The sequence below is a fragment of the Palaemon carinicauda genome, chromosome 33 (assembly GCF_036898095.1).
Source record: "Palaemon carinicauda isolate YSFRI2023 chromosome 33, ASM3689809v2, whole genome shotgun sequence".
NCBI lineage: Eukaryota > Metazoa > Arthropoda > Malacostraca > Decapoda > Palaemonidae > Palaemon > Palaemon carinicauda.
The window spans coordinates 63,064,568-63,087,588 of NC_090757.1; the positions used below are offsets into that span (position 1 = coordinate 63,064,568).

General features: G+C 38.6%; 2 protein-coding genes across 5 annotated transcripts in view; both read right to left on the reverse strand.

Moving 5' to 3' along the window:
- The window catches only part of LOC137625967 (late secretory pathway protein AVL9 homolog), a 463,937-nt gene extending 452,142 nt beyond the window's left edge, over positions 1 to 11,795 (reverse strand). For all 4 annotated transcript variants that reach the window (XM_068357038.1, XM_068357039.1, XM_068357037.1 and 1 more), the window contains exon 1: positions 11,615 to 11,795. In XM_068357038.1, the coding sequence (XP_068213139.1) occupies positions 11,615 to 11,689 (75 nt within the window). In that variant the 5' untranslated portion in view covers positions 11,690 to 11,795. The remainder of the gene's footprint in view (positions 1 to 11,614) is intronic.
- Positions 11,796 to 22,396: 10,601 nt separating this feature from the next.
- LOC137626333 (uncharacterized) overlaps positions 22,397 to 23,021 on the reverse strand; it is a 99,278-nt gene continuing 98,653 nt past the window's right edge. The window contains exon 4 of the mRNA XM_068357406.1: positions 22,397 to 23,021. This exon is cut by the window's right edge and continues 201 nt beyond it. The gene's annotated coding sequence lies outside the window, so the exon portion shown is untranslated.

The following is a 23,021-nucleotide window of genomic DNA, read 5'->3' on the forward strand; positions in this document are numbered from 1 at the left end:
CATCAGCAGGAAGGGGATCATCAACTTCCTCATCTGAAGGAACATCATCCAACAAAGGTAAAGTCTTGCGACACGGGGAAAACACAGCATGCCGAGGCGGCAAAGCTTGACAGGCGACATCAATATGCAAAGGAGCCACAGCAAAAGTAGAGGGGACGACATCACGTCGAGACTGCAAAGACTGAAGGTCTTGAGGTTGAGAGTCAACACGAGACTGTGGCGACTGACGGTCGACATCACGTCGGGACAACGGAGTCGGCCGATGAACGTCACGTCGGGACTGCGGCAACTGCAGCTCAAAGTCACGCTGTGACTGCGGAAACTGAAGTTCAACGTCACGTGACTGACGCGACTGACGAGGAACACGATCAGAATCACGTTTAACAGCACCGCTGACATTAGCGATAACGTCAGAACGACGAGACAAATCTCGCTTAGGAGGTTGAAGACCTGAATCACGCTTGCCGGACAGACGAACCGCAAGCAAAGGTTCCTTACGAACCTGGACATGATCATAAACTTCCATTAAGGATGAAAGTTTCAACTGCATGTCTTGTAAGACAACTCAACTTAGGGTCAACAGGACTCGAAACGGACCGTGACGTCGGCAACGTCTGCGCATGCAAGTCATCGCACCGAACGGGACCCCTGAACTCAATGTCACGTTTGCGCTTAATAGGAGAACAATCATCCGATGACTGAATACGGTCGGAGCTGTCCCAATGACTACAGCCAGGACGCTGGACCTGTCCTGAAGGGACCGACTTGCGTTTCAAAGGTCTTGAGACCTTACGCCAAGGTTTCTCATGAGACGAATCATCGGAAGACGAGGAGAACTTCGTTTCTCCCGTCTTATGGTAAGGACATGCTTGAAGAGCAACGTCTGATACCTTTGAGGGAACGTCTGTACGTTGGTTTACACCTCTCACTCCCTTAAGTCCTACGACATTCCTTCTCCCTGGGGCAGGGGAGCTTGAAAGAGGTCTCGGACTAGGCAAGTGACAAGCACGAACAGACGAACCCTCCGGCAAAACACTAAACACATTTGATGTACTTTCCACTTTACCACTTTGACCCTTTAAAATTTTAACGTCGGACATAAGCTGATTTCTGTCCGAGGCCAACGATTCGACCTTCTCACCCAACGCTTGAATGGCCAATAACATATCACGCATAGAAGGTTCATTAGTGCCAATAGGGGGTTCTGAAACTACCACTACAGGAGAAGGATTAGCTTCAGGGGCATGGGAAGAGGAAAAATCTAGAGATCTAGAAGAGCTTCTTCTCACCCTATCTCTTTCGAGTTTCCGAGTATATTTCTCATACTCCAACCACTCGAATTCAGATAAAACAATACATTCCTCACATCGATCCCCTAATTGACAAGATTTACCTCAGCAATTAACACAAATAGTATGAGGATCGATGGAAGCTTTAGGAAGACATTTATTACAGTCTTTCGCACATTTACGATAGACAGGAGAAGGGTCAGCCATTATGAAAATTTCAAAGAAAATCCAAAAGAAAGCCAAGTTCAGCAACAATAATCAAAAAAGGGTTTCAAGAGTTTTATCGAAGATAACCAACACAGCGAAAGCAATAAAACCATGAACAAGTACTTCACCAATCGGTAGAAACTTGACGTTAAGCGCGAGCGGAACCAATGCTGTCACTACCACCGACAGAGAAGAACTGAATTGGTTGAGAAGTATATGCGGTATCTGGCCGATAGTCGGCACTGGTGGGCACACCCAGCAACCTTCAAGGCAATCGCTCGCGAGTTTTTGGAATCTGTCGCCCGTCGGAGACATAAGCTATATATATATTCACCGGCTAAGTTTAATATTTAAAAATAAGCACTGTTAATAACAGACCAAACAGAGGAACACCACACGATACACACAAGAACAGAGAACAGAGCACTCGACCCTCAATGGCGTCCCTCTTACGTGCTGCCATCTACCGGCGTAAACAATATCTACATCGTATGTTGGAGCATTACTTCGGGTGTCGAGACAGAAATTTGGTCGAATTTTACTTCGTATGTTGGAAAATTCGTATGTTAGGACAATCGTATGTAGAGGTTGCACTGTATTTGACTATGGTGATATTCCCAGAGAATTTTACCTTAAGGTATCCAGTATTCTAACTCCTGGAGCGAATATCCCTAAATAAATCTTAATGGGTTATCATGTAATATCAGAGGACGTATTCTTGACACGCCACATAGCTATCTTCACCCCGAACAGCATTATCGCTTTGAAGGGTCAAAGTGGCAAGAAAACAAAAAACGAGAATGAAAGGAGAACCGTATAAGGTACCTCTCCTATCTCGCTTCGAGTGTGTACATGACGTCACCGACGGCGCCATCTCTATTCCTTATCGCGTAGCTCTACTACTCGGTGTTTCCCTTGTGATTCTCTCGTATTCTTGGATTTATTTCAACATTATGATGCTTTCTCCAGCCTTTTCTGCCTCTGGAAAGTTGAGTATTATCTTTACTGTGTATAAAAGTAAGCTCTTGTCGTTTTGAATTAAATCGAAAGTGATATTAACGTAAACAAGAGCTGTTGCCTACCGGAGGCGTCCTGGACGCTGTCGCTTGCTATGCATGAGTCATTTAGTTAGCCAGAGCGACGTTCCCGGTCATTATGCTTTAATAAATCTAGCTATTTAGCTTTCCTAATGGGAATTCTTTATATGATGCCATTAGTAAATTCAGTTTCGGCGATTTAGGTAACCGATCCTGGCCTATGCTAGGCTTCGTAGCCTAGGCGTTTGGCTCTAGTACTTTCATGCATGATATACAGATTTCCGAGTGTTATAAATTCATTGAAGCTATAGGCATATCTATACACGTAAGATATTGTTGAATATTCATCTTCCAAGATTGTATACGAGAGAGTTTCGGTGATTTAGGTAATCGATTCTCGCCGCGCCAAGACTAGAAGACTTTGGGGCTTTAGTATACTTTCGCACACATCCCTGGTTGTTCTTTTCTCCTATGGAGACTAAGTTCAATCCATTTTTCCCTCTGAGTTAAGCCTTAGGCTTAATCCTAGTGGTTTTAACTGAATAGTATTCAGGTATACTGTAATTATACTAGGGTGTTTCTGTCCTGATCCTGTAACCAGAGTGACTGGTTTTGGGTTTGGGCAGAACATCAGAGTAATTAGTCTGGGGTCTGTATCTTTCTGGCATAGAGAATGAGATTCCTTTGCTAGGTTAGGTGCAGACACAGGAGGCTTAGCCTCCCTAGACGACATCCGAAGGTTTCTGTACGAGATGATTCCTTCTTCTAGTGGTCTAGCAGACTAGTCCAGTGTTGTTATTCTCAGGCTGGAGAATGAGATTCTCCATTGCCTAGTGAAATAACAACATCAAACTTTGTTATGGTATTGAGGAAGGTGGCAAGTATTGCCGACCTCCCTCCTTAATAGATAAACCTTAGGCTAGGATGAGCTTTCTTAGCCATTGGGGTAAATCTCATACTAGAACAAAGTTTGCAGGACCCTTATCCCCCTTCCCCCTCTGTCCTTAGTAATGGCCTAGCAATTACAACTCTTGGCCATCGTTCTACATCTGTACCTAGTGTAGGTTAGGATGGGGGACTGGCCCAGTCCTCTGCCGGCCGGCAAAAACGTGCCGGCTGGCAGAGGCCTAACTTCTGTAGAGTGATCCCCAGACCTCCCTTGGTCTACCATCCATTTCTGTCGGTAGAGCCCGGCAGGCTATGGATAGAACGAAGCCTGAATGTTACATTCTACCCTTCCATATGTTCACTCTTTCTGGATGGAAGGCTGTAAGGCAGTGCCGCCTTATAGCCTTACTTCCACACTGTTTCGCTTGTTAGTATATTGTACCCCTAGCCCGGCTGCCGGCTTAGAGGTCGGCAGCCTGGCGGGTGGAAGTTCTCTGGTTCTTAATTACTGCCGGCCAGCACAGGTATCACCTACCATTGCTGGCCGGCAACGGAAGCACACCATAAGACCTGCCGGCCACTACGATTAGCGGCCAGCAGCCAGGTGCTGTTGTTTTTTGGTTCCCTGCCGGCCGCCACACACACACAGAAACCAGCGATCTGCCGCCAAATAGTTTAAAGGTAACATACCTTCGAACTATACTCGGGTACGTGCCGGCCGGCATGACAATATATAATATACAGTAGTCAGTATTTTTACAGTATAGTATATACTGCATTGAGAAAACTACAGTATAGAGTATATTGTAACACTAAAGTTTTTCCAACATACTTGGTGTTATCTTGTACAGCCTTTTGTTGAGACCGTACAGTATAAAGAAAGTGAGCTCTTTCTTTATTAATTATTACAGTGAACCCTCGCTACTTCGCGGTTCGACCATCGCGGATTCACCACTTCGCGGATTTTTTCCATAACCCATATATATACAGTACAGTAATATATATATATATATATATATATATATATGTATGCATGTATTTATGTATATATGTAGGTATGTATATGTGTATACATATAAATATATATATATATATATATATATATATATATATATATATATATATATATATATACACACACACACACACACATATATATATATATATATATATATATATATATATATATATATATATATATATATATATATATATATATATATATATATATCTAAAGTAGGAAGATGTGATGTAGTTCTAAGGGAAAAGTATGGGAAATATGTCTGGGTAATAAGCAAAGCTCTACCTCCAGTTTGTTTCTACATTATGATCAGAGATAAATGTAAACAAAACATTGGTTGCCATTTTTTATCGTGCTTTTTAGCATGTTTAGGAAATGCATGATATAAAATCACCTTTAATATTTGTGCCTGTTTTAGTTTAGGGTACTGTAGTATATGCATTAAGTGTTCTGTACATTAAAGGGTAGTTTGTTAACAGTACTACGTACAAGGGAAGGTTTTAAAAGTCTGAATATACATGTTGAATAAATAGGTAAATATGGTGTCACTACTTCGCGGATTTTCACCTATCGCGGCCGCGACTGGAACCTATCTACCGCGATAAACGAGGGTTCACTGTATTCCGTACAGTATATCAAAACTTTATACCATGGTGTGAGCTACACCTAAATTTCCTTTTTGCAAAATATGATGAAGGTTATTCTGGAATGAGAATTAACCTTAGTTTTAATATCTTGGGAGGTTACAGTAATTGGCTGGGCAGGAAATACAAGTATATGTCTTTCCTTCTTTCCTTTCTAGCTTGACTGTTATAAACTATATACTGTATATTAATACTAAGTTTTATCCAGTGATATGTCTTCACTTGATACTCATGGATTTTTTTCTTTTTACAGGAGGACCATCCGAAGTGCAGGAGCATGTTTTGCAACGTTTGCAGCAAAAACTTCTGTGGACATGAGTTGTGCAGGAGGCACGCAGCATGCGCAGTCTCCAAAGGTCATCTCCGTTATTGGGACCCTCAGGTATGTACTGTTTGTTCTAACCTGATTACCAAGGCATTTGACACCCCTAAGTCGGCGGAGTCAAGGGATGCAGCTAGGGAAAAGTTGCGAACCTGGGTGAGGGGTTTTCAGGAGAATACTTCAGGCCCCTACCTTCCAAGCGAGAAGATGAGGGCCTACCTTTTTTCTACGGCATCTGCGGATGCAGTGATTCCTCAGCCTCATGCGGAGATCCCGACAGTTCAGATTCCGGTAGATTCTGAAGTCTCGGACGCCCTACAAGACATCCAACTGGACGATAGGATGTCTGAAGTATCCGAGTACACTGAAAAGGACCTTCTGGCAGAAGGCCAGGAATAGGAGCTGACCCAGGCTCCTGATACTGAAGAGGAAGAAATCGACGAGGTGTCGGTTACATCGGTTCCGGCCCCAGAACCTGTTCCCTCAACATCGTCTGCTATCCCAGATGAACTGGGAAGGACTCTTTCTTCTATTGTTGAGATGATTCAACAGATGCAGAAGAAGAATGATGAAAAGGAAGCTGCAATGAAGTTGGAGATGCGTAGACTCGCAGCATCATGTAGGCCCCAGAAGAAGCTCAACGTGAAGGATCTTCCTTTGTGCTCGGATGCCAATCCTTGGAGGTATGCCGAACACATGCCAATGACAACTTGGAAGATTGTCATATCAGAGAAGTTGGGCTCAATTCCCTTTGAAGTGGAATTCTGGCCAAACAAGGAGTCTTACCCGGACTGCTATATCCATCTTAGGAAGGAGCCAGCCTCAAAGGAGGAGACGGAGCCGAAGGAGGTCATAGTCTTTGACCATAGTAAGGCACAGGCTTTACTAACGAGCTCAATGAAAGAGAGGGGCTTCACAAATTCAAAGGTACCAGCTTTGAGTAAGAAGCATCCCTCCTATGTGGCTTCTCCAACCAGAGCCTTTCCCTTTATGGAAAAGGGATATAAGGCAGCCTTGAAGGTGGTTGAGGCAGGGAAACCATGTCCCTCTTTGGAGGAGTGCAAGCCGTTGTCCCTGACCTTACCTTTGGACCAGAAAGACTGGAAGGACGTTCACCTTACCTTCTCAGTCGGGAAGTTGGAAGCCGATATTGCCGGACATCAGTTCAGTGAGGACCTTCCAAAGCTGTCAGAATTTCTCTTGCGTAGGGAGCAAGAGACAAAGGAGAGACTTACGGCATCGATGTCCTTACAGAAGACTCTGGAAACGATGGCAAGCAACCCCAAGAACAAGACATGTTCATGGTAGTGGCCAAAACCCACCTGGCCACGGTAACAAAGGATCTCTACAGTTCCATTAAAGCTAGGAGAGCTTGTAGGGAGTTCGTGTTCGCCTCGGCTGCAGTGAGGCACGAACCTAGGAAACTGATTTCCTCTTGTATCTGGGGTAAGGACCTCTTCCCTAATGAAGTGGTCAAAGAGGTACTTGACAAGGCTGCCACGGAGAATAGGAACCTTCTCCAAAAGTGGGGCCTAACTCTTAAGAGAAAGTCTTCCCCGGATGAGGGTCCCCAACCTAAGAGGAAGACAAAGAAGCCTAAGCTATCCTCTCGGCCAGCTAAGCCTTATAGACAGCAACAACAGCAACTTCCGGCGACCGCGGTGCCTCAGATGGTGGCACAACCTCCAACGACGTACCAGCTGGTACCTCAAGTGGTGGCAACAGTCGCCTGTGTTCAACCCAGCGTTCGAAAGGCAGACAACGACCTTTCGTCCAAAAGCTAGAGGAGCAGCCAGAGGTTCCTCTAGACGCCCTTCAAGGGGAAGGGGATTCAGGGGAGGACGCGGTCAAGGAGGCAAGGCCTCAGGTCCACAGCAACAGAAGTGAGATGCTTCCGGTAGGAGGGAGATTACATCTATTTCAGGATCGTTGGACCTTCGATCCTTGGCCCACAGCCTAATCAAGAATGGACTGGGTTGGAGCTGGAACAGTACTCCACCTCCGTTCCCACAGTTCTTCCAACACTCTACCCCCGTCCTGGAAGAATATGCTCGAGAACTCTTGGAGAAAAGAGTAATCCGAAAAGTAAAGTCCATCAAGTTCCAAGGAAGGCTGTTTTGTATTCCAAAGAAGGACTCAGAAAAACTCAGAGTCATTCTGGACTTGTCGCCACTCAACAAGTTCATAGTGAACTACAAGTTCAGGATGCTGACACTTCAACACATAAGGACCCTACTGCCCAAACGGGCATACACCGTCTCTATAGACTTGTTAGACGCTTATTGGCACGTTCCAATCAATTGTCACCTCTCCTCCTACCTAGGGTTCAAGCTACAATGAAGACTTTATGCCTTCAGAGCCATGCCATTCGGGCTAAATATAGCCCCAAGGATTTTCACGAAGCTTGTGAACGCAGCCGTCTATCAATTACGTCTAAAGGGGATCCAAGTAGTGGCCTACCTGGACGATTGGCTGGTGTGGGCAACATCCAGGACAGAATGCATGCAAGCCTCCAAGAAAGTGATTTAGTTCCTGGAACATCTAGGATTCAAGATCAACATCAAAAAGTCTCGACTATCTCCAGCTCAAAAGTTTCAGTGGTTGGGAATCCACTGGGATTTAGTCACACACCAGCTTTCCATCCCTGTGAAGAAAAGGAAAGAAATAACAGGATCTGTCAAGAGACTACAGTACTTCATTCTCCACTAGATGCTCTCTATTGAAGTGAAGTCAAATTCGGTGAAATCCCATTATTTTCTACAGGAAAACATATATTTTTGTTCAAAATGATTTACCTAAATCTAATGGTTCTTGCTTCGCCAAATCTAATGGTTCTTGCCTCACCATGCGCTCACTTCGCTTACGTAAAAATAAATTGATCAAGCTCCATATGTACTGACAAGCGATAATGATGAGCTATGCACGCTAACATCAATATAACTTTAATAATAATGAACTGCATTCACTGTTCAGATATTAATGTTAAAGTAAAAATAATGACTTACTTTATGATAGGGACGTCGAAGGGTGGGGATCATCGGGGTAATTTTCAGGAACTTCCCTGCGGCTTCTAGGAACAGATAATTCTAACCATTACCTGTTTCTATAGGAAGTTCCATAATTGTACACATAAAAAGTAGAACACGGACAAAGGCTTAACACGGAAAAAGGCTTGGGAAGGACTGCTGCGAGCACTTGAAGCGATAAGAAAAGGGGGTGGGGAAATATTAATACCCCTATGGAAACTTTCTATACGTATGGGTACTTGATTGGTTAACGGAAACAGCATGGATTCTATAAAGCCAATTTGAATGAACTTGCATGGGAAACTTGTTCACAGCAAGTATTTAAGTGAAAACTGTGTGGGATAAGGTAATAACAACAGGTAAGACGAAAAAATAGTAAGATAAAATGAAGGGAATAATAAACCTTATTTTACGGTAAGAAATTGAAATATTGTAATAAGGAAGAAAACGTTTGAATAGAGTATGGAAACAAAGAGAAATATACAGGTGGGCATTGTATTAATGAATACATAACAACGATATTAAGGGGGTCAAGTCTCGTAGTACACTTGAATAACTAGGGTAAAAATAATATGTCCAAGTGGGTATTGCATAAAAGAATGGGTACATACGGTATAAGAAGGGTCAGATCAAGTAGAATCCTTGAATGTCGCGGGTAAAAATACTTAAATATCACGGGGAAAAATGAGGAGGGTTTATAAGAAAACGAGTAATCTTGTCGGTCAAAATTAAGGGGGCGGGGTTTATATGCAGAAGGGCAGGGTTTATGCACAGAAATTCTAAAATTGGCATGTAATTACGAATGAACGGGAGCAAGTACAACCGATTTGTAGAATGTCAACAAACAAATGAAAAATATACCAGTAGTAAAGGATATAGATAATTTGTGCAGTTTTCCATGGATTTATAATACGTCCAAGAAAATGGTAAATTTTTAGTTTCAGCCAAATTTGGAAAAATGCAATAAAAATATATTTGTTGCATCAGAAATAGTGTGGTTTCAATGAATTTAACGTTTATTTTGACTGCAAACCAACCGATTTAGAGATTTACTATGTATACCCTAGTTCATCCCACCAATTATGGGGGACACCCTTTGGGAACCGGGGTTTTGGGTGGGGGAAGGGGGGGGAGGGTGTTGGGGCATTGAATGATATTTGCAATAAATGAATAATTAATGTTCCAGCACCCCTCCCCCATACCCCTAACTAGGCCTACCGGGGGGAGGGGGGTAGGGCCCCCCAGCGACCCTCCCTTAAAGCCACAGTAATTTTCAGGGCACCACAGAACCTAACAAACCCACCTAACCTAACCTAGGGGCCCTGTACCCCTACCGGGGGGGGCTTCGCCCCCCCTCGACCCCCCCTTATGGCCAAAGTAATTTTCAAGGCACCACAGAACCTAACAAACCCACCTAACCTAACCTAGGGGCCCTGTACCCCTACCGGGGGGGGCTTCGCCCCCCCTGCGACCCCCCCTTAAGGCCACAGTAATTTTCAGGGCACCACAGAACCTAACAAACCCACCTAACCTAACCTAGGGGCCCTGTACCCCTACCGGGGGGGGGCTTCGCCCCCCCTGCGACCCCCCCCTTATGGCCACAGTAATTTTCAAGGCACCACAGAACCTAACAAACCCACCTAACCTAACCTAGGGGCCCTGTACCCCTACCGGGGGGGGCTTCGCCCCCCCTGCGACCCCCCCTTAAGGCCACAGTAATTTTCAGGGCACCACAGAACCTAACAAACCCACCTAACCTAACCTAGGGGCCCTGTACCCCTACCGGGGGGGGCTTCGCCCCCCCTGCGACCCCCCCTTTAACCAGGGGTAAATTTGAATATATATATTTTGTTAAATCACTTCTTACCTTAAACGGAAGATGACGATGAAGATGTGGAAGGTTGTGGTTGACCCTCTTCTGAATCATCAAGTACTGGAATACGTTCAGATTTGGTACAATACCACACATGTCTATCCTCACGAAAATGTAAAGGCGAATCACATTTACCACACTGGACACTTAAAGGTAATACGGAATGCTCCCTTAGAAAACGATTCACTACTTCAGGAGTTCCATTATAATTCCCATGAAATCTGCCGATCACATCAAAATAGGAATAACGTCATATTTCACACAACCGTACCGGAGGATCCATGACAGTCAAGTGATGTGTGATGAAAATATAGAAACCGGAACTTTTGAAAACCGAAAACAAACGACAATCACGGGTTTCTCCCATAATGAAATAGGGAAAAAAACAAAATACTATCGTTTACAATGTTATATTGCACGAAAAACAGATCCTTGAAACAAGACTGAGAGACCAATGAATCGTCCAATAATAACCCTTGAAAAGAACCCAGTAGTATTTAGATTGGAGGAGCGACATTAGTGGGAGGAGCAAATGCGCATTCAAGCAAATATTGTCACATTGCGCAATGGGGAGGAGCCAAGTAAGATGAAAACAGATATACAAACGAACAAGAGCTACCTTGCGTGCCCATGGAAAGATATACACTAAACTTAGAAAAAGTCAAGACCTTCAATTCCTGAAATATTTTTTTTCTCTGTAAGTATGCATTAGCGACAATAATGTATTGAGAAGAAGTGTTTTGTTATCACGTGCTTTACTAGGAAAATATATTAATTTAATACATTTCCCAATTTGGTTGAATCCAAAACTTTACCAAGAAAATAATTTAGAGAAGAAAAGGTTTATCTTACCATTATATACCATTTTCCCAGTATGTTTTCCCCACCCCAAGAACCCCTGGTTCCCACTAGGGGTCCCCCATTATCAGCAGATATGGATATATACAGTATATATTTCATCAAGTATTTATTTGCGGTAAAAAATTGCCATTTTCCAGGGAAACGGGCATTTTTCAAAAGGAAAAAATCATTTATAGTAAGAAAATTTCCCCGTCCGTAACAATAATAAAACCACCTAGCATAGCCTAGAGTATAGCTGACCAAAGTACAGATGGTGATATCCCTTGCTAAACCATTATAGTCTACTAGTAATCCGTTTGCATATTTAAAAAAAAAGGATGGGTATCTTAAAAAAAGAGAGGTAGCTCAAAACCTCTGACTATTATCTAAACATGGAATGGGTGTAACGAAAATCACCCATCCATATTTCCCCACAAACAACACATAAGTCTATTGAATTTACATACCTGCATTCCTTTTTTGTGGTGGAATCCCACAACTATGACATGCAGAGCTATTGGATCTTTCTCTGATTCATCCATTTTTCTCGATCAATTCCCTTACAGACGGGAGAAAATTGACGTTTACGCAGTATTGGAAGTCATAGCAGGCTTCTGTCACTACTAATGTTTACATCAGCAAATTTGGGCGCTTAGTTTCTGAAGGGAAGCCTACAATGTCGCAGCAGACGACGTTCACTCTCCTAGGGAAAACTTAAATTATTGTTCTTTGAATGAAAGTATGGTGATTACTATTGCATATATATAAATATATATAAATTTTTCTTGAAATATATTAGTTTTCCTTGTTTTCTTTCCTCACTGGTCTACTTTCCCTGTTGGGGCCCCTGGGCTTATAGCATGTTTCTTTTCCAACTAGGGTTGTAGCTTAGCAAGTAATAATAATATTATATATATATATATATATATATATATATATATATATATATATATATATATATATATATATATATATATATATACAGTATATATCAATTTACCTTAATTTGTTTTAACGTCTTAAGAGAAATTCTTCATTTCATCATTCTAGGACAAGAAAGTACCATTATATGTCTCGATTTTAAAAGAAACAGCTACGTACTACAGGACATACAAAGCTGTTTGTTAAATGCATTCTTAGGTATTTATAGCCTCAAACAATGTATTTCGTGTTGATTGTGAATTATACATTATCGAAGTACTGTACTCAGAAAACAAGAAAATCTTCCTAGTTGAAAGCCTTCATATCTTTCGAATGTCTAGTGGGAACTTGTTGTATCTTTGGGCCAGATATATGAACGCTCCAAAACCTACAGTAGACGACATACATCTTGGCTCAAATGGTTTAAAACCACCTGTAACTAATCACGTGTCTACACGATTCGTTGGCTGTGCGATGTATAAGGGTGGAAGAGACGCTTTAGCTATGGCAAGCAGCTCTTCTAGAAGGACACTCCAAAATTAAACCATTGTTCTCTAGTCTTGGGTAGTGTCAGAGCCTCTGTACCATGTTCTTCCACTGTCTTAGGTTAGAGTTCTCTTGCTTGAGGGTACACTCGGGCCCAATATTCTATCTTATTTCTATTCCTCTTGTTTTGCTTAAGTTTTTATAGTTTATAGATGAGTTATTTATTTTAATGTTACTGTTCTTGAAATATTAAATTTTTCCTTGTTTCCTTTCCTTACTAGGCTGTTTTTCCTGTTGGAGCCCCTGGGCTTATAGCATCTTACTTTTCCAACTAGGGTTGTAGCTTAGCAATTAATAATAATAATAATAATAATAATAATAATAATAATAATAATAATAATAATAATAATAATAATATTTTGGACGTCCGGTTCTGATAACTATTTTGGCTTTAATATGCAGCCAGTAAAATTCTATTTTTTCGGGATGGGATATCTTTTATCGGTCTTGCTCCTCTGTTCATTATGTTATCTTTAATTTCTTAAGTTCACGTTGAGTAGAGTGTAGAAGGGGTTACAGTAGCCATTTATGGTCATAATACAATTAATCACGTTTCTTAATAGAATATTCATCCAGATACTTCTTTAGAAAAGAAATGTTTCTACCTTGTCTCCCAATGCTCATTATTATTATTATTATTATTATTATTATTATTATTATTATTATTATTATTATTATTACTTGCTCAGACACAACCCTAGTTGGAAAAGCAGATTGCTATAAGCCCAGGGGCTCCAACAAGGAAAATAGCCCAGTGAGGAAAGGAAACAAGAAAACATAAAATGTTTCATGAACAGTAATAACATTAGAATAAATATTTCCTATATAAACTGTAAAAACTTCAACAAAACAAGAAGAAGAGAAATGAGATAGAATAGTGTGCCCGAGTGTACTCTCAAGCAAGTGAACTCTACCCCCAAGATAGTGGAAGACCATGGTACAGAGGTTATGGCACTACCCAAGACTAGAGAACAATGGTTTGATTTTGGAATGTCCTTCTCCTAGAAGAGCTGCTTGCCATAGCTAAAGAGTCTCTTCTACCCTTACCAAGAGAAAAGTAGCCACTGAACAATTACAATGCATTAATTAACCACTTGTGCGAAGAAGAATTGTTTGGTAATCTCAGTGCTGTTAGGTGTATGAGGACAGAGGATAATATGTAAAGAATAGGTCAGGCTATTCAGTGTATGTGTAGGCAAAGGGAAAGTGAACCGTAAGCAGAGAGAAGGATCCAATGTAGTACTGTCTGGCCTGTCAAAGGACCCCATAAATCTCTAGTGGTAGTATTTCAACGGGTAGCTGGTGCCCTGGCCAACATACTACCTATAAATATTGTTGTTGAAACTGCTGAATATCATCTTTTATAACGGTTTTTTTTTTATAAAGAAGTACCTTTCAGTTTTAACAGACTCCACTTTCATTACGATTTTACGGCTCTCTCTCTCTCTCTCTCTCTCTCTCTCTCTCTCTCTCTCTCTCTCTCTCTCTCTCTCTCTCTCTCTCTCTCTCTCATCGAACTAAAGATACATATCCTTAACAGTTATAGTCTTTTCAATCAATGGGCACGTGCTATCATAATCTTTTTTTATTAATATTACATATATAGCCTAATAAACGTTGGTTTCTATGACCACAAGGAATATTGATAAACTCATTCATTTTCTTTGTAACCTTCATCAATAAGAGAAATTTTATTTCTTTATTTATTTCTAGACCTTATTTTCTTTAGAACTGTCTTTTTTTCTCAGCTCACCCAGACGCCTGTCAGTTCTGTTTCGGTGAAGGTAATCTAAAAGCTATACGCTTGTGCACTGACGACAGTGCACTTCTCTTCCACATTAATATCTGATACTATATTATTCATCCCACCACTTTAAACTAGATCCAACGTATACTCAGTCAAAGTTGTTGCCCAATCAACGTTATTAACCAGTTGATATGATTCCAATAACTCAATAAAAGGCTGAAGCCTCATAATTTTATTTTTCATCCACCCAAAAGATTGAAAGCTCCACAGATAACTCGTGTCGTTTTTTTTTCACCATGGCACTCATCTCAATGTACATACTGAACTCCTCAAAAAAATATTTATATTTGTTATCGGAGGTTTGTAAACTATTACGATAGTGTGTGTGGGTATGTGTGCGTATGTGTGTCTGTATCAAGTTTATTTCTAGGAGAAGGACACTCCAATATCAAACCATTGTTCTCTAGTCTCGGGTAGTACCATAGCCTCTGTACCATGGTCTTCCATTGTCTTGGGCAAGAGTTCTCTTGCTTGACGGTACACTTGGACATTCTATTCTATCTAATTTCTCTTCCTCCTGTTTTGTTAAAGTTTTTATAGTTATATAGGAAATATTTATCTTAATGTTGTTACTGTTCCTAAAATATCTCATTTTACCTTGTTTCCTTTCCTCGCTGGGCTATTTTCCTTGTTGGGGCCCCTGGGCTTATAGCACTCTGCTTTTCCAAGTAGGGTTGTGTCTGAGCAAGTAATAATAATAATAATAATAATAATAATAATAATAATATATTCAAAACTTGTTGCACTAGTTCTTTTTATCATCTTGAGATTAGAATAGCGTTTATGAATGAGCTCGACTCCTAATCCCCGTCCCAACTTGCCTTCTCTCGGACTATGAAAGAAAGCCTGCATATTGGGAGTCTTTTCAGCTATCTTATAGCCTTGCCAAAGTCATTTTGGCCATGTTTCATATATCGTTAATATGTCGAAACATTTCCCATTTATCAATTCTCTAATTGAATATTGAATACTTACATGGTCGCAATTTATGACGTCCTCAGTATCCATGATCCGTATTTTGTGTCAGTCAGGTCAATTCCAATTCTAAAGCTTTGAAATTTATCGAAATCGATATATGATCATTTGCCTTATTCATCTAGTAAGTACATACATTTTACTACTTGAAAGGTACATTTCTTGGTGGCATGATTGCCTGTACATTTCCCACATATTTTATCATCATGAAATTAGTTTTTTTTTTTTTTTTTTTTTTTTTTTTTTTTTTTTTTTCAAAATGGCCATAACTTTGACAGCGGAAGGTGATTACGTGATACCTGACGTTTATGATGTAAGACCCCCCCCCCCCCCCCCCCCGGTCCCCAACATAACTTTGCCACCATTATCATGAATAGTCTTCCGAATTTCAGGAACCCATTTCAGCATGAAGTGGGTAGTACCATCCGCAGCACTTTTCTTGAATACTGGTTACCTTCTCTGAATTCTGATCATTGTATACGTTGGATATCATGATTGTAGGTGTTAATTTTCCCATATTTCTTGTTTAGGTACTTACTTTACTTTGATGGCTGCTTTTCCGGTCCCATACAGCTAGAGAACCCCACTCTCTACAGGACCTCCACTGTCGTTTTACCTTGTTCGTTCAGAGTATTTAACGTTTCATATCGCATATTGTTCATTTACTGTTAAATTGTCACTGTCAAAAGACTCATGAAATAAGAAAGTCTTGAGTTTCCTCTTGAAAGCCTTAATGTCTACAATCATTCGAATGTTTCGTGGGTGCTTATTGTATAGTCTCGGGCCGCATATTTAAAGGCTCTTGAGCTTAAAGTAGTCATATATCTAGGTTCCAACAGTTTGAAGCCATCTGTAACTATTCTCGTGTCAACACGATTTGTTGGCTGGGCAATATGTAGCAGTTCTCTTAAGTATTTTGGACGCCCGGTTCTGATAACGTGGTGGGTTATTGTACATATTTTAAATTCAATGGTTTGAATCTCTTTGCTACTTCGTCTCTAATGCGGCCATCAGCGAAATTTCCATTTCCATTTGAAGTTGCTCTCGTATCAAAAATTGTGTATATCTTCGAGTGCTTTTTAAACCTCATTTTTTCCGGTAGGCGATTTTAGTTTATGCTTGTGTTGATTTGATTACGAGTGGATTTTTTTTTGTTAGCCTTTTCAGTATATGTTATTTGTTAATTTTTAGGAACCATAAGTATCTTAAGTGTTAACTCGATTCAATATTCATATCTAGATTATCAACTTTCTCAGATCATTTACCTTTGGGTCATTAGCCTGGGTGTCATTTTGAACTATCTTCCCTTCTCGGTATGACCATATTTCTAATAAGAAAAGCGAACACAGGATAATTGGCAAGTAGACTATCCCATACGTAATCTCACCGTATTATGTTTAACTTTATAAATATTTCAATGAACTGCCCTCCGAATTTCAATATTGTTTCGCAGAATAAGGCTAATGGTCTTACCTGCAACAGGTTTCTTGAATATCAAGCTTGTGTTATCCCTTCCGTCAACGAAAGATCGTTAATAATAGATTTTCGTCAACGAAAGGCTTTCAAGAGGAAACTGAAGACTTTCTTATTTCATGCGTCTTTTGACAGAGACGATTTAACAGTAAATGAACAATACGCGATATGAAACGTTAAATACTCTGAACGAACAAGGTAAAACGACAGTGGAGGTCCTGTAGAGAGTGGGGTTCCCCTGCTGTATGGGACCGGAAAAGCAGCCATCAAAGTAAAGTAAGTATTGATAATAACATTTTGTTTAAATAATGCATTAACTACAACCTCCCATCATTATACTGTATACATGACAGCCACGAGAGATTATGAATCATATATTTCTATTAGTTAACTTCTACCATGTCGTACTCTGGTCTTTGTATATTTTCTTTTATTTCCACCTAGGAAATTCTGATCAAAATTGCCATGAGGAGTGGAGGACTTCGTATAAAACAATTTCTGAGAAGGACTTCCAATACTTGTGGAAACTTATCCATCCCTGAGGAAATATGTTTATTCCTTCATGATTTGGATAAAAAGGATCTGTCTGGTTTTCCACAGCCGACTCTCACAAGATCTCCAAGGAGCTGCATGCCTATGAAAATATAATTCAACTACGATATTTTTACATTAAAAGAAGCAGAATATGAGGATAAAGATAAAAACTGAGGATTACCATTTAAGTACTTTATTCATAATTATTTTAGATACATTTAGGACACAAGTGTCAATTGTGTTAAAATATTTACAAAATCGCCCTTTTGAAACTGTACTTTCTCCATGGACACTCAGCATTCACTCTCTCTTTTCAACGATAATTTCATTCAAAAACTTAGAATAAAATCGCGAACACAATAACAGTATTTAAGTAATATAATCTAAAACGTTTTCCTCTGGTAAGATGAGGTATCATCACACCAGGTCAAGTAATTCAAAGTAAGGAATTTTACCTAAATACTCTGTTTTTATGTCGATTACCTTGATTTCTTATATACATATTCAGTTGTCGACTAAAAGCTTTAACATTCTCTAGAAAATGAAGGGAAATTTGGCTTGAATTCAGCAAGTAGTACTTACATCATCCAATTGGTCAAGACTAAGAGGAATAATTCCTCCAAGGGTCAAGATGAATTTGTATGCAAGTATGCTGGCGAAATAAAAAATATTCGGATAAGAATATTATTTATATAAAAACGTTTTGAGAAAGTATGGACAGTTTTATGTTTTCTATACTAATAGTATTTTAACCTAAGTTATTTGCCATGATCAAAATAAATGTCAGCAAAATAACTCGTCTGTTTTAAAATTGAGGTTTTGTGAAATCAAAATATTCTTTTTATAAACGTTTTACAAAATCAATGTAGGGATGTAGTACTGTAGATTGCCTGGCCATCAAACCAGAAACGGGTATTCCTCGAAATACTTATATGTCTTTTTTTTTTTTTAAACAATCATCACAAAAAATACTTATACATGAATACTGTATTTTTCCACACGCGAGGCATGGATTTTAATATTTGAATACCATCTCGATGATACAAATATCTATAAATTAATATACTGAGTGACTTTTACTCTCCTTAAAAGAGAACATTAAGCTAATAATCCTTTTTATATACAACGCATAACACCAGTTTTCATGAAGTCTTCCCTAAACACATATAACCATCTGTTTTCACGATTGCACGAAGGAAAACAGAAGAAACCAGATAAATTAGTTGAACATTGTATGCAAAACAAACCTCTCTACAAACATTTCAACAAGTTGGACTCTTAGTCTTAATGGAATACTGACTAGAAAGAGACAATCTAGTATACTAGACTCACTATTACCGTCTTCTTCTTCTTCTTTGGGTGATGTGACTGGTGTCATTTGAACGACCGGTCTGCATCCATATTTTACATCTTGCCATCAAAGTGTCGTCTTGTGACACCTGCGCGAACAGTTGGGGACTTCAGTTTTGTGAAAACAAAAGGAAAAATTGCTACTACGCGCAGATTTAGTTGGCAAGAAGCCGCAAAGAGGAAAGATAAAAATACAGGCATTACGCCGATTCTATGCTTAATTCTAAATGGACAATAACGTATGGAGTATTTCTTATCAGTTTAGTGACTCATTTAGACGGAATTCTTTAGAATAATGATAAGATTAAGTACTGCTATAGTCGGATGATCGGCAGCAGAAGCGTGGTTAAGATTATGTACTCTTGTTCACAGGAGTACCTGGCATACATTGTTCTGAAGAAATGCGCCTGTCACAACCACACCCTTACTGCGCGGCAAGTTTCTGTTTAGCCCCGTCCACCACACTATTTGTTTTGGTTACTCGCCGTAAAGTAATGGTGTAACAGGGTGCACTTCTTGGAAGCAAAGTGTACCGGGTATTCCTGTCTCAAACTGCTTGTACTGTATATTCCAAGGACGATAACAGTGTAAAGGAGGAAGTCTGAAATTTAAAGGGATTTTGACGTAGGAAAAATCTATTGTAGGGTGAGATAGCCATGTCGCCCTGATGGAAGTTCCTTCTGAAATTTAAATTATTTAGGAAATAAAGACATATTATTGAGACTAGAGCCATATCCCCAGAAAAGGGAAGAAAAGATATCAATGAGAAGGTGATTCATGTATTATTATTATTATATGATATCAAGGGGAAACATATCCTCGATGCACCATATATAACTGACGATTGCTTTGGAACGGTAGTGGAAAATGAAAATTAATATTTGGGCTGACACCTATCCCAAATCAAGTATAATCTATTCAAGTGGAACCCGGATAGGCTTTATTCTACGCACTTATTTTGATGGACAAATTGTTTAATAAAACGTAGATTCATTGAATTATTATTGACTGAATCACTCAAAATTATCCCCGTTTGTTTGTTTTTTTTTTTTTTTTTTTTTTTTTTTTTACTTTCTCTTCTTTCTTTCTTGTGCTCATTGATGTTCTAAAATTTTTAGGAAGCTCATAAAAACAATGAGGTCAGTTAGTTTCACTAGAAATCTCAAGATTTTAATTGATTAATTTAGGTAAGTTTCTGGCGTGCCATCATGAACTGAACTCAGAGATCATCAATTTACTTAATCACTTTTTCTTCTTCTTCTTTATCTTTGTCTGCATCTTTTCCCACTTTTATGTGGGGTCGATGTTTCTGACCATCTTTCTCTATCTACCCCTGTCCCACAATTCATTACCGGTTAATCCCTTTGATCGAAGGTCATCCTTGATACAGTCCATCTACCTTTGCTTTGGTCTCCTTCTCCTTCTCGTTCCCTGTACCTCAAAAAAAAAAAAAAAAAAAAAAAAAAAAAAAAAAAAAAAAAAAAAAAAAAAAAAAAAAAAAACGGGTGAATTGTTTGAAACGCCAGAAGGATATTGCCCTAAAACAGGCACATCTTTAGGCACAAGACCTCTGATTATATATATAAAAAAAAAATGGTTAAAACCAAATGCAAACTAACCTTACCTAAGCATCCTAAAAAGTATTTCTTAATTGCTTCTTTCGCTTCTTTCCTACGGAGATTCTAGAAGACCAGTTGGAAAAGTCAAACTACTGATGAAAATAGAGATGACGACGCAGGTTTGAAAAGGATGAGAAAAGCCCTCAGTCTACAGCATATGGGTACATAGGATAGTTTAGTTACTATAGTTACATGCAAATTTTAATTGATAAATGTTATATTTAAGGCTCAACCACAACTCTATACAATGTTATTGGTAAATCAATGATCCTCCAGAACAATCAATCAATCAGATGTGAGTAACACCAATGCTTCAGTCCTACCGTCATCATTTTTTTTTCTTAAAGTTGACAGCATATGTCCTTAAAGACTCCATCTCGCATTTGAATTGCTACCTCTGATTGGTGGCGACAGAATAGGCTTTGGCCAATCCTGGTTATCTTTAGAAATATCGCTTCAGGTCAGTTACATTTAGTTCATGAAACAGCAGTCCTCAGTCGTGATCGTTAACCAATGTACCACCAAGAATGCTGAGCTCCTAAAAGACCACACCTCAATAGTAATCATTAACCAATTTACCCGAAAAAAATATAGTGCTTGTAAAAGACCAGAGCTCAGTAGTAATCATTAACCAATGTACCACCAAGGATGTATACCTAAAATCCAGGCCTCAGTGTTAATCATTAACATATTTACCACTAAAATATAGACCGCCTAAAAGGCCAGGGTTCAGTTGTAATCATTAACCAATGTACCACCAAAAATCTACATTTCAGACAATATGAATAAGAGATCCATCGATCACAAACATATAATAAACATGATAGATTACTCTGGCATTTAGGTCTCTCTTACACACAACTGAGCCTTGTAAACAAAGCAAAACAGAACATCGTTGGTCAACGGAACTGTCACACATTGGACCTTATTTGTTTTATACAGAAACAACCTTATCAGTATCACACGGACTTCAAAATAATTCCTTATCGTGATAGTTCGTCTCATTTATCAATATGATGTACACAAACTTGTGCCTCACCCTGGGACACGAGCGATGTTACAAAAGAAAGTATAAAGAAAAAGATATCAAATAAATAATACATAAAATTAACTGTCGGTCTAACGCTTGAAAACCTACGTGACAAGATATATATACACCAATGGATGATATTGTAAACTTATACATGAAAGTGCTTAACCACTTCGTATATGTATATATGTCTTTATATATATATATATATATATATATATATATATATATATATATATATATATATATATATATATATATATATGCATATATATTGTATACTGTATATCTATATATACACACATATATATATGTATATAAATATATATATTGTATACTGTATATATTTACACACACACACACACACACACACATATATATATATATATATATATATATATATATATATATATATATATATATACAGTATATGTATAAACACACACACACACATATATATATATATATATATATATATATATATATATATATATATATATATATATATATATATACAGTATATGTATAAACACATATATACTGATATATATATATATATATATATATATATATATATATATATATATGCATATACTGTATGCATTATAATACAGCAGTTAGGACACTTGCCTTACTAGTAAGATAACCCGGGTTTGAGTCCCAAGCAAAGCGGAATGGTATAGGCAAGCCGTATTTAAGCACATTTTGCTTAATCCCAAAAAGTATTTGCTGATATATCTGAAGGCTTGTCCTTTCTGAACCTATCTTATATGAGGCTAAAGGGCCTATTCATATATATATATATATATATATATATATATATATATATATATATATATATATATATATATATATATATATATATATATATATATATATATATATATATATATATATACATATACATATACATATACACACACGCATATATATATATATATATATATATATATATATATATATATATACTAGTAATTAAATATATTTGTTATTAACATACAAAATTTTAATAGAAAAAAGTCAAATCCGCTTTTCAGCTTCGTTGAGACATTGTTTGAATTGCTATGTCATTCACATATACAAAATGTTTCTTAACAGAAAACTATTTTTTCTTTTAAATTGCAATATAAAAAAGGCCTCTGAATAGAAGCTAAAAATATAGTTGTACAAAAGGGATTGTGCATATTAAATGTCTATACAAAAAGCTAGCTATTTAAAATTTGAAGTTTCAGGACGCTTCTGGAGAGTCCCACAAGCTTGATTAAGCGCTGCAGAGCTTATCATGAACAAGCTTACTGACTAGCTTGATACATTTTATGATTCTTCAAAACTTACAAATCTAAATGTGATGAACTTGGGAAAGGGGTAAGTTGGTGGGAGGGACGTTGACTTAATCTCATCTGAAAAGCTTTAACCACGATCTAGGTATGCCTAGACCGCGAATTCAACTGTATGAGATTTGGATTAAGTTCGACAATGACACAGAATTGCAACGCGAGACAATTCCCAATGAGGCAGTCCATCGAGATTAGTCCTCACAAATCTACCAATAGGTTACATTTAGTAAATTCAGACCACAACAAGCACTCTTGGCAGATAAACTACGGTCTCCGAGGCCG